The sequence below is a fragment of the Sipha flava genome, unplaced genomic scaffold, assembly GCF_003268045.1.
Source record: "Sipha flava isolate LNK unplaced genomic scaffold, YSA_version1 66_pilon_pilon, whole genome shotgun sequence".
In the NCBI taxonomy this organism is placed as follows: Eukaryota; Metazoa; Arthropoda; class Insecta; order Hemiptera; family Aphididae; genus Sipha; species Sipha flava.
Window position 1 is genome coordinate 750753 of NW_020273606.1, and position 13794 is coordinate 764546.

The following is a 13794-nucleotide window of genomic DNA, read 5'->3' on the forward strand; positions in this document are numbered from 1 at the left end:
ATAAAAGATTGCGAAAACGTAAGGAGAGAAAAAAAATAGTAACGAAGCAAAGTAATAGCACGGCAAGTCGACGTTTGGTGACCAAATAAACCGATTATAAACCGAAACGCTACAAAACGCGACGTCGCAAACGCCCAGTGCGAATACAACATGGAAAACACATTGTTGACTTTTAAGCTGCGTCCACACTAGTAAAAATGTACACTGTGCATCAAATATAGAAATTCGTCGTAAATAATTACGCCGAAAATATTTGTGCACGCTCTTATGCGACGAACACGTCCACGCACGAACAAATTTTCGTCGAATACGACGTACAACGTAAATTTTTACTAGTGTCGACGCGGCTTTAGATGTTGCAGCGTCCAAAACGCTCAAAATTAAACCGGCACGTTTCGAAGCGTTCGGACGCTCGGTTTTCTCCCTGGTGTGAACATGATCATATGTTGATGCGCGTTTGATTTTTGGCGTTCGAACGCCGCGTCTAAAACGCGTAGCGTGTAACCAGCTTTAATATGTACGAAAAATGAAGAACCATCGTGTGATGCGTGAACTAACGCTGTAAAAATTATACGCGTATGCACCGCGAACGTCGGCGAAATCCGAAAAAAGATTCAATCGTTATCAGGCGCTTGGACGCCGCGAACAGTAATGCCAGCGAACCTGGTGTGTCCGCACGACGTTATCAAACCGCCCGTCGCCGTCGCACCAAAGACGTTTCTACATTTTACTCCGGCGTCCGCCACTGACGTCTCGTTCCCGACCGACTGCCGTTCACCATTACGACCTATTTGTCCAACCAGTCGTTTTATTGCAACGCGTCCGCGTACGATCGTTCGACGTACGCCTCTGACGGTTTGCCTGTACGGTTGTGCGGGAAGCGAAGTGGAAGTAGAAGCAAATAAACAGTGTCCGGTCAACCTTTCTGTTCCCCGATACATCGGCTCTCGTGACGACGGCCATTAAAGGCTGCATCGTGCAAACCTCCTGTTCTCGTATCTCCGTAGATCGCCAGCGTACGCATCGAATTTTTCTGTTTCGTTTTTTCATCGTCTTCCTTCGGGAACCCTATTGTTCACGTGTTTCAACCAGTCGATGAAAATGGAAATTAATCCGGACAGAGAAGTTTTGTAAGTATCAAGTCTTAAAATATATCTGTAGACGTGAGGATGTACTTGACAGCGAATCTATTTACTTGTCAACGAGTTCGTCCAGTACACATTACCGATTCTTTGCACTATCTATGTTTAATCAAACTCGTTCAGAAATTTCTCACCTGATTACCGACAAATTTTGAATATTTTATGTTTTATATTAGTTAGTGTGTGTATATTACTTATGTGTGCCTAGTCGGTTACACAACAATGTTAGAAACATGTACTTTGTGTTCAAATTAGCTCATAAGATTATCATTTTTCAAAGTATATTTTACCACTAAATGCTATAATAGAATCATTTAGTGCTAAAATATATTTAAATAATACATTATTACTGGAGTAATGAACGGCATTAAAATTTAATCTTATAATTAAATTACCATATTTGCTTGGAGTACCTTTGAATGTATAGTTTTTCATTAATTTTAACAGTTTTATCTTACATTTAATTTTATAATTAAACATAAACATTACATAATTTTTAAATCAAAGTAGTTAATCTATTTAAAGTAAATGTAAAGTCTTTACCATTATTATTGTTCATAGTCTCCTTATTTTTTATTGTACTAAAAACTTGATTTAGTTTATTAGTTAATTTCATATTCAGGTACATATTATATTTTGTAGTAATAGTCAAAGAGTTTTGTTTATTAAAGTGGTCTCTTATGAATTATAAACGTAACATAATATTAATTTAAGTTATTAAGTACCTGTTTAAATAAAATAAATCAGGAACTGAAAGGGTTATTTAAATAATCATTATAAATCTTATTTTGCCTTTATATTATATACTGTTCTTAAATTGAAGATTACAATAAAACTCCTATGCTGTGTATACTAATTTATATCAATTATTATGACGTTTGTATAATACATTTACAGTTGTTATGACAGTTATTTTTGGTTATTTTTAAACTATAATGACTATTAAATATATTGAAGATAGTATATAGCCATAAATATTAATTGCATCATTGCTATAAATTTTCATAGTTAATTTTAGGGTTCTTATAACAAATTTTAAAAAGCTAGAAAAAATAAATAATTGTTTGATTTTTACAGCGCATACTAGTTGGATCTCAGATTATAATTGTATATCAATTGGGTTCCGTGTTAAAAAGAATATTGTACTAGTTAAGTCCCTGAAAAAAAGATATTCCTTACTGAAGTTTAAAATCATCAATAACACGCTTGCCTTTTTCACTAAACATAATATTACCAGTATTATAATTTTAAAATACATGCATATCTTTATTATTTTTTATATATATATAGATACTATGTATAAAACATGTTTATATAAAAATATATTCAAGTTTTAATTTTTTTTTTTTTAACATTTTAGTCATAATAAATATTGGTTATTATGAACAATTTTGGTGGGTATTTTGAATGCCATAAACAGCTTCTATTGGCTATATAAAGCAATTATAGTTTAATAATTGTTGGATTGTTGTTAACATTTAGCATATGTTTATCAACTTATATTTGAGGTACAATAATTTTATAATAATAATATTAAAATTTTATCTATATATAATTACAAAAATAAATACTTAGAATAGTATTTTTATAAAATATTTGACCTTTTCAACAAGCATAGCTTGTGATGGAGGATTATGAGTTCAAAATTAGTTTGTATAAATAATTTAAATGTTGGTTGAATTATCAAAGAGAAAACAGTAATAACAACACAATAATATTTATTTGATCTCTATACCTATGCAATTAATAATTTAATATTATTTATTTCCAAAGAAATAATCTGTTTGAAATAAGGTTAATCATTTTGATTAGGGAAATGGTTTTCTATTAATTAGGTTTAGTTGAAATTAAATATATATTTTATAAATTAAAATGCCAATAACTAAAGAGTTAATAAGTTTATTTAATATAGTAATTTACCATATGATTGCTACTTTATATTAATTATTAAAAACAATGTATTTTATTAATGTCTTTGGTTTTCATTTTAGGAGGTTCGATGGGAATGATGAAGATTGTACCCACTTATTAAAAGAAAATATGACTACAATTTTTGCCAGTTCAGGATCGCACAAAAAAGGAAGTTCAAAATTAACACTTAAAAATTTTGTTGATTTTAATTGGGAACATAGTTATTATCATGGACAGTTGATAGCTTTGCATATAAGTGAAGATTACATAGCTTATGGTTTTTCAAAACGTAAGTATTCCATAATAAACATTTATATAATAAAATGTTTAATCTATTTTAATTTTATGTGGTAAAATTTAATTTTTATTATAGCTAGTACATCTGAAGGTCTAGTTCGCGTAGTTAAAAGAGAGACAAATGAAAGAGTTTTAATCAAAGGGTTTAGCAATATAATTACAGACATCAAATTTGCTCATCTTTATGGAATTATAATGTTAGCTTGTATTGATCAATCTGGAGTTGTATATGTCTATATTGTGAAAGAAGAAAAGTATTCAACAAAACAACTATCAGTTATTCCCATATTTCAAATAAATGAGGTTTGTTATTACAGTTTCTTATTTACAACAATTATTTGGGTTAGACTAATGAAGTCTTTTTTTCAATTTCTATCTTAATGAAGTTATACTATACTTATTATGAATATGAACATGTTATAGGATGCATCTAAAAGAGTTACTATTTCTTTAGTTTATGAAATATTTTAAAATATTGCTGGTTCAACATAATAGAAAAGTATTTGAATACTAATTTTTTATTTAGGTAATTAAGTATGTTATAGTAAATGTATGAGTATTGAATAATAAAAGCAATGAACATATTTAAAGAATCATTAATTTAATGGAAATAATTGTGTATTTTGATTCCAGTTTTTTAAGTTGAATTAATATAAATAAATTATAAAAATAAAACAAATAGCTTATTTTATAAACTGAAAATTAATGATGTAATGATACCAGTAAATGCGAATAACTACAACTGCTAATGCACTAAGATGTTTGTTAAAAGTTTTTTTATTATTATTTATAATTATATTTATATTTATTATTATATTACTTATTTAATTAATTAATATTATATTATCAAAGTTATTTAACAAATCTACGGCTTGAAAAAAAAAAGTTAACTAGGATGAACTTTTAAAACAATTAGGTAATCTTTACTTACAAACTAAAATCTGAAGAAACGATAACAATTTTCAGATCAGATTAGTGTAACTCTTTTTAATACGGATTAAATATTTATCCAAACATAAAATATTTAACCTAATTAAAAAAAAAAAAATGTAATAGTATGTAAAAATAGATATTGAAATTAAATAAAATATAATAAAATTTCAAATAAAAAAAATATATTTTACTTTTAACATATTGTTTTATTTAATAGGTGTAGTTCTAAACAATATTATTTTATACTTAAAACAATTGATAAATTTATATTTTCAGTAGGTTATTAATCTAAAAATTTTAATTTCAGGAATAGCATAAAATGATCTGGCATTGATAAAATTAGGAAATATTGCACTTTAAATTATATATTCTCTTTTTTTTACTAACATATATCTTCTTTTTCAGGGAATTCTAAATAATATATGAACTGTTAAACATTATTTACTATTAAATGTATTTCCTCAATTACTAATACGATAATAAGATTTACACTCAATCGATAGGCTAAATAATATTTTTAGATAACATTTACTAAAAACATTACAATCCATTATCATTAGTATCTTTGTAAAAACAAACTATTATTATTATTTTTTTTATCAAAATCTAAAATTATTTTAATGTATGTAATTTATAATATAATTGTTGTAATAGTATTTTGTCTTTAAAAGTATAAATAGTAATCTATATTTCAACGATTTAATTTAATTCATTTTTTGATTTTATTATTATTAAATAATAAAAGTTAAAACTCTTTTGTAAGTTAAATGTATTTATTTTTTTAATTGTTAATTTGTAAAATTAAAAAAAAATTGTGTAAATTATATAATTATAAGTGATTAATATATAGTTTTAATCTTTTAGGATCCAACAGAATTTTTTAATGAAGGCTTTCTTATATCTTGGTGTCAATATATTCCGGAACAAGTAAATTATTTAAAAGAACTTGAATTTGAACCGTCTTATAATGGGAAAATGTTGGCTGTAGTTCGAGGTTTAGATGTAAGTGATATCATCTTCATGTTTATTTCATAATTTTTAAAATATTAAATTGCAATAATAATATTATCGTAAATAATATTTATTGTTTTCATAGGTTGAAATATGGCATATTGGTATTGCAAGTAATTTTACTGCTGGTCCAGTTTATGCGAAACCTGAATTGAATAAATTAATGGATTCAAATATGTTAAATAATATCAAACATTCAGTAATCAAAATCCGTATGGATGAATCTATCATAATCAATGTAGCATTTTCTCCAGACGCTTCAAAGATATCAATAGCTTTAAGTAATGGATCCTTCTATTTTTACCAGGTATTTGATATTATTTACTTCATTTCATAATATATATTGTGTTATTAATAAAAATGAGTTCTATTAAATATTATTATTCCATAATGTTTTAGATTTCTTTTATTAACTCAAAAGAACCTCTGAAACGTATCTTCATTTGGAAACCTGAAGAATTATTTTTAAATTTAAGATCAATGGTGTTTTTAGACAACCATAAAAATGTTGTTGGAGAGTATGTGATTTTAATAGTTTTGTTTAACATTTATAGTATATATATAACTTATAAAATAAATTATAAAATAAATTTTGTTTTCAGTATTGAACTTTGGAAGTACATAGTAACTTATTCTAATAACAATGAAATTATTTTGTGGTCTTGTGAGACTTGGAAACGTCTTCAAAAATTGGAATTTATCCGACCATATATTTCTGATAATCCTATGAAACTAACAGTTGATGAAACTGGAAGATATATATTTTTGTCTGACATTGACCATAATGTATGTTAAAAAAAAAAAATATTTTTAATATATAATAAAAACTGGTTTTCATATATTTTTCAGTTATTATATGTCATGGAAGTATCGGTCGATCCTGAAAGTCCTAAAAAATACATAAAAATAGTTAGTGTTACTGAAATTTTGTTGCCAAGTCCTATGTTGAATATGATAATTGTTAATACTAAAATTGATCATAACAAAACGCATTTTACTGAAAATTGTAATTCTGGTAAGTATTCATATTTAATAATTTATGGTATGCATTATAATAATGCAATTATGATAAATGTATAAAAATATTAAAAAAAAAAAAAAAAAGGTAAGTTAAATTAATAAATTAATAACAATAATATAGGTACTGAGTATTAAATAATTATTTAATTTATGCAAAATAGTATTTATTCCCCAAGAATATAATATTCTAATACAGTAGTGCACTTTTATGTGTTATTTACTCTTAATAATTAAAATGTACATTTGATCTACTCAATCAGTATTTTATCATCAATGACGTGAAGTGACAATTTTTTCAACATTTTGAATTGATAGTATCAACTGTACAGTTATTACTTAAATTGTTCATAATATGTATGAAGTTAAATGTTTGAAATTCATGTGTGTTTTATTTATTTTTAAATAATAATAAAAAACCATATTCAAAATTAATTATTTTCCATTGTTTTAATGTATGGTTAATATATAATTATTTTAATTTTATAGGTGATTTTAATGGATTGAATAAATGTACATCAATTATTAATTTGTTTGCAATACAACCAAAGTCCATACAAGAAGGTCTGTTATGTGTTTCATCTCCAGACATGTCTATTTTAGAACAATTAATAGAAAGACGTTTGATCGAACCAATAAATAATTTGTATCCAAAACCACTCACTGTAGATGTTCTTATGGGTTCGCTTGATATTCCTCAGAATGATCCAAACGGTAATTATAATAAGATTGATATAGACCCATTTAAAAAATCTAGTATTTGATAATGCTACGGTAAAATATATGTATCTTATTAATTCTATCAACAGTTTTTTTGACTTAATTTTTTCTTTAATGAATTTTGTATTAGAACATTATTATTAAGTTATGTTATAACCAATATGTGAATATATCAATATTGTTAATCACTGGATGATTAATAATTTATGTTTTTTTGTTAACCTATTCAATAGCATTTAATAAATGCCAGTAAAATAACCATAAATAAAAAAAGTTAACTTTTTTTTAAATTTAATAATTTGCAATAAATATGTCATGATCGTTCTTTAGAAATATATATGTATATATATTTCCATATTAAGTGTAGTTCATAATTTTATATATCAGAGATAAGTAACTGGGAGCCGCATATCCCATCAAGTCCACATACTTTTTTTATCTAATCTACATTTTCATAGTACATTTTCAAATACTTCATACAATTTTTGAGTTAATCAAAAATCTTGATATTATATTATTATTTAGTATCAAACTAGTTAAATTATTAAATATCTGAGTATAATATGTATCCATATCGTATTAGTATAAAATAAATGCTGATTATCAATTTGAATTACTTTTTTTTTGCTTCCTTTAGTTATTTTGAGTTTCACGTCTCTTATTTATTAAATTTAATTATAATTTTTTTTTTCAATATAGTTTTAAATAAATATACTTTTGAGTTTTTGTATACTATATTTTGATTTTATGTTTTATATTTTCTTGAATATTGTTTTATAATAAAATAATTTTTAATGAGCCTATGACCAACTGTACATGCTTAATTTGACTTAGTATAAATTGTAATATTAAATTATAAACATTATAAAATATACAAAATTATGTTGTATGACTATATAATACATTTTCATAAATACAAGTAATAAGTTTTTATTAATTTTCAAGAATTTCAACCACATGATGGAAAAAATCATATTCTGACTGATCTTAGTCCAATGGCGGTTCATAATATGGTAAAAGAAAAATTAAGATTAAAAGGAATAACCATGAATTCAAATATGGTTCTGAATAATACAAATCCAATTCAGGTACAATTTATTATGTTTTTCTAAACTTTACTTTTCTTCTTCCAGATCATTTTTTCTTATAGATTCAAAATAAGAAAACATTTAGTAACCCAGTTATAATTCCCTTTCAGTCACTAATTAATTTTACTTACCCACAAGTATTTATATTTATATTTAGTTAGAATGTTCACCTACAAAAAAATACTGTAATTTTGATAGAATAAATATATAAATTATTATAACATTAAGTTTGTGGATAAAAAAAAATGGTATATATTGCATAACAATAAGTTATATGGTACAAATTTTTAAATGAATGTATTTGTGACCTTTTCCATATATTATTGAATCGCCCTACTTTGCGGGCTAAATGTCTAATTTTAATTAAATCTCTTAATGGTTTCAATATTATCTTTAATCTCTACTTCATAATCAATATAAGATTCTCTATTGTTATTAAAATTATTATTTTAATATTGGATGCTAACTTTATTATATAATATAATGTATAATATTTATATATATATATAATGTAATTAATTATCTTATTTGACCTTTTGTAATTGTTGAGCTATCATAATCTAATACTAGTAGCTATGAAAAAAAAAAAAAGGTATTTAATAATTTTTAATTTTTATTTTATTATTAAATATTCTTTGATCTTTTTTGTTAGTTTTTGAATAGTGGTTACCTCAAGTTTTTTGGTTGTTTCTTAAGAAAATTATAGAAAAAAAAGTATTTTTTGTAATATGATAATTGTATAATAGTATATAATAAATAAATATTACTAAATATTTTTATTATTTTAGAACACGTATAATATGAATGAAATTAGAGAATGCAGTCCAAGTAATAATGAAGTACAAACAATTTTTGAACGTCCTGAAGAGTAATATATATTTCTTTTTTTTTTTTTTTTTTATAACAACTTGTGTTTCAAATTACTGGATTTATAGGTACACTTTTCAACATGCAGGAGCACACGATGAAAATTTTGAAACTTCAAGTAATTACTCTAATGATAATGAAAAAGAAGAAATTGATTGTTATTCAGGTGATTCTGTATTTAATGGTTCAAGCATTTCAACAATAACAAAACCACCAAATAGATCTAAGACAATTGTAGATATTGGATTTGTTGAACAAATAAATAATATTCGCTTATGTTTACAAGACATTAACTCTCAGTTGAAATGTTTAAGTAAAAAACAAGACCAGATTGAAAATAAAATATCTTCTTCTTTGTTTACAAATAAAACTGACATATGTAGAAATCTAGAACCATTCTTAATAGGTACATCAACATTTAATTGAATTTAAGTTGAAAATATTTGCTAAAATAATTATATTTTATTAATTTATAGATCTAGTGAGGAATGCGAATGATCAATCACAAAGAAAACTTCAACTTGTTCTAGATCACCACTTTAATCTATCACATAAGAAAACATCAGATATGGTCAAAACCTCTAACTCAAATATGGTAATGATATATTTAAATAATAAAGTGACAAATTATTAACTTTTTGTAATTTTTACTAAAATATTGAAAATTGCTATACTTAATTTTAGATTCATAGTTATATATTGTGATTAAAATTTGATATATATTATTTTATTTTCTTATTTTTAAAATGTTTAAGATTTTTTTACGGGATTCTCAATTTAAATATACATTTTTTTTCCTATTTATTTTAATGTTATATCGAATAAATATTTTTACAGACCAAAGTTTTATTATAAATGTGTATTCTATTGACTACTATTATAATTTACTTTAGATATCCAAATATAACATATTCTGCTAGGATCTGTATATATATATATATTTTAATCTGTATCAATCTTAATTTTTTCACAATAATTGATTAAATTACATTTTTTGTTAAGGCTTTTTAATTACTTATTAATTAAAATAATAATATCAAACTTTATTTTTTAGATTGATACCGAATTATTTACAAGATCTTTAGTTGCATCATTAAGTCCAACTCTGGATACAATTTTAAAAGACCTCTTCATGAGTACAGTTATACCCAAGTTTGAACACGCATGTTGTTCTATGTTTAAACAAATTGATGCATCATTTACTGAAAGATCACTGGAATGTAAGTATTTAATAAATAAATAATTATAAATAATATAATTATATTATATATTTATAATAATCAATTTTCATTGTATTATTTGGATTAAAATTTTTTAGATCAAAACGAATTAAAACTATTATTAAACGAAGAAGGCAATATAAATTACAAATTGGAGTTCGCTTTTGAAAGATTCAAAACTGATATGAGTAACATTATAAAACACACTGAAAAAAAAATTCTCAGGTATAGTTCAAAAAACCAATTAACATGTTACTTGTGAATTTCACTAAACATAATTATTTAATGAAATATATTTATTGAATAGTTCTCAAAATGAAATTAAAAATCAATTTTCGGGTCTACTTCAAGAATCATCAATATCGAATAATATTGAAGCAAATGTAGATACAGAGCCTACTAACCAATATTTATTGTTGAGTGAATTAATAGAACGTCGTGATTTTGTCACAGCCTTTGAAAAAGTAATATGTATATACTAATAAGCTTTTAAATTAAATAGTATGATTATGGTCTATTTAAATTAAAAGAACAATTAAAAGTTCTTTTGCAAAAAGACATGTATACATTTTGGTAATCAACATTTAAAAAATTGCATAATGTACTTTATTTAAACTTTCTGTTCGAAAATAATTTTGTACTCCTACTTTTCAGTTTATATAAAAGTACCAATATATCTATTTATAAATATATATTAATCAAATGAGCACTCCGCTCTAATGGCCATCACTTGTATGATTGTCAATGATCTGCAAAACTAAATAAATGGTCTAAACCCTTTATCAATTATTTTTGATGAATTGTTATTCTGAATAATGTTGTGTCTGTTGAATTAACATTGAATAATCTTAAACTGTACATGTTACTTTATCTTTGAGATTGTAACATAGTAAGAAGAATCAAACAATCTAAACAAAATGTTATCAATTTTTTTTATTAGATTATGAACATTTTTTCTCTATAAGGCTTCTTCAACTGATGCGTTTATTCTTTTCTTATGTGTGTTTGGTATGATAGGCTTTTAGTTGTTTAAATTTTTTAAATTAGATGTAGGTATAGTAGTGGTTTATTTTTCCGGGATAGTAATTCCACCTGGAAACTAAACTGTTTGAAGTTGGGTAGAACGCAACCACATTATTAATAATAATTGGCCATGAAAATGTTGTCTGATTAAAGTTGAAATAAATTTTTTTTAATAACTATTTTTCAGGCCTTGAATGCATCTAATTTGGATCTAGTAATTTTTGTATGCGAAAAAGTATTACCTGAAGAACTTTTCCAAACTCCATTATTGAAAACGCCTGTTATTTTGTCATTGATTCAACAACTATCTAGTGATCTAAAAAATAACACAGAACTGAAACAAAAGTAATTATACTATTTTCCATTAACTATATAAAATCTTTTTATTAATTTTATTTTCATGTGTATAGATATTTAGATGCTGCTGTGAGTAATTTAGATTATATAAATGAACATTACAAGGAAAAAGTCCATCTAATTTTGATAAAATTAGATCAAAGTATTGAAAACTTCATCCAACGTTATCCTACCAATAACTTTTGCCGCAAGTTAAAGATGTTGCAGTTGGCTGTGAAAACTATAATAAGTATCTCTCATTAAGTTACAATTATTTTATCGTATTAAAAAAATAAGATAAATTGACTGACATTTATGTATGTTACTCATTAAAATTTAATCATTTTGCTTGTACACTGTAATTTTAAGATTATGTCATTGTAATATTTTTTCTTAATATTTCAGTTTAGTTATCTGCATTTTACTCTTAATTTGTTCTTTTAGTAATCAATAAGTTTATAATTTTATCTATTTTTTTATTTATTTTTATTTATCAGTAACATATATTTCAAATAATTATGTATCTATTACAATAGTGTGTTTTAATAATAAATATTTTGTCAAATCATCATTATTATTTTTACTATAAGTTATAAAAATTTTTTTCAAGTTTCAAAATAAATGCATTGAGTTAATAGTTATTTCTGTGTCTTAAAATTATTTTTCTTGAATCGATATTGATAAAAATAAAAACTAACTTCAAATTATTTATATAAAAATATATTGAAGAACTATACGACTTTTTTTTTTTTTAATAATTAAAGTATATCATGTTAAAATGCATTACAAATGTACATAAAGTCTCAATATATATTTGAATGTTAAAATATCACATTTCTATAAAATTATTCTTAATGAAATTTTAACTAATCTAATCCCCTTGTGCATAAATAATGATTATTGTAGAATTTTTCTTGAACACCATGTTTCCTTATTTAGTAATTTAAAGTACTAATTTATGGGAATTTTGTTTTATATATATATTCTAAAGTATTTAATTTATATCTGGAAATGATAATACATTTTAAATCTAAATAATTCTCTGTATAGTGAAAATAACAAAAATAGCATTACATTTAAATTTACAAACATAATATATTTTGAGTTAAGAAGTCTGATTAAAAATTACAATACAAATGACTAATAATTACCATCACAATTTTTATTATTAATTAATATAATAAAAATCGTTATAATTTACAAATTTAATAATTACTGTTTGCTATAAATCAGTGTAGTTAAATTAAAAATGTTAATTCATCATTATTGTTTTTTATGTGGCTCTAACCATAAACAAATTAACAAAGTTACGAGTCAATTTCCTGGTGAAATGTATAATTTGTAAATTAAATTTAAAATAACTTAATCAAATATGAGAAGACAGAATAATCGTGCATTAAATATTGTTTATTAATTATCAAACGTAATACAATATATTTTATTTTTTAGTTAAATTATTATTATTTTATTTTCTAAAAATAAAATAAAAATATTTTTCATTTTAACTATAAATTTCAATCATTGTATATATAGTTAATATCTGGGAAATTTTTACAATGTACTATACAACTCGGTCAACCATTATTATTCATTAATGAAAGTTTTGATTTCCAATATGGATGTTACCATGTATACTTTTAATTTTATACTTTAAATCTGAATACTTTTTTTTTGAAAACTTACACACATTATTATCCCATATTGAATTGAATTAAATTAATCATTTAGCATTCAGACTTCTTTTTAGTAATTATCCTTTTATTCATCCATGTAAACTTTTCAACAAATCTTTTGATTTTATTTTGATTTTAGGTTCAGCACTTATAAAGCAGTTTAATTGTTAAGTATATCTATAAATATAAGATCAAAAGTTTCTGAGAAAAATTGAAAATTAGCTATTATATCCTATTTGTAATTATTTATTCCTGTAATTACTATTAATTTTTAATTTATTTGTTGTAGTTTGAGCATTTTACCCTTCATACTTTGAAAATTATTTTAAATGACTTATTCTTTTTTAATTATTAATATTTATATATATATATATATATAACTACCATGTAGTTTATTTAATTGTTTTTGTTATTTTAAAAGATCCCAACAACTGGCTCATCAATTTATTGAATAATATTTTCATTATTTGCTTATAATTTTTCAAATTAATCTCCTTTGTAAATAATGTATTTTGTTTATATTATTTATATTATATAGAAGTCATTTTTTGCCACA

The 13794-nt window shown here is 23.5% G+C and overlaps 1 protein-coding gene across 1 annotated transcript; it reads left to right on the top strand.

The window, feature by feature from the left end:
* The first annotated feature begins 1047 nt into the window (after positions 1-1047).
* On the top strand, positions 1048-12021 carry LOC112691762 (enhancer of mRNA-decapping protein 4). The gene is made up of 18 exons (XM_025566154.1): positions 1048-1130; positions 3134-3342; positions 3427-3653; positions 5148-5285; positions 5380-5601; positions 5694-5812; positions 5897-6080; positions 6144-6309; positions 6801-7025; positions 7977-8119; positions 8908-8987; positions 9055-9392; positions 9463-9581; positions 10041-10206; positions 10305-10431; positions 10514-10670; positions 11417-11574; positions 11640-12021. The coding sequence occupies exons 1-18, from the start codon at positions 1096-1098 to the stop codon at positions 11827-11829; spliced, it is 3003 nt and encodes a 1000-aa protein (XP_025421939.1). The 5' UTR covers positions 1048-1095; the 3' UTR covers positions 11830-12021.
* Positions 12022-13794: the final 1773 nt, after the last annotated feature.

Excerpts from the sequence above, each read along its gene's own strand:
- LOC112691762 (XM_025566154.1), top strand. The coding sequence starts at position 1,096 with ATGAAAATGGAAATTAATCCGGACAGAGAAGTTTT. Across the intron at positions 5,286-5,379 it reads CTGTAGTTCGAGGTTTAGAT|GTTGAAATATGGCATATTGG; the intron begins GTAAGTGATATC and ends TTGTTTTCATAG. Across the intron at positions 10,207-10,304 it reads TACTGAAAGATCACTGGAAT|ATCAAAACGAATTAAAACTA; the intron begins GTAAGTATTTAA and ends AAAATTTTTTAG.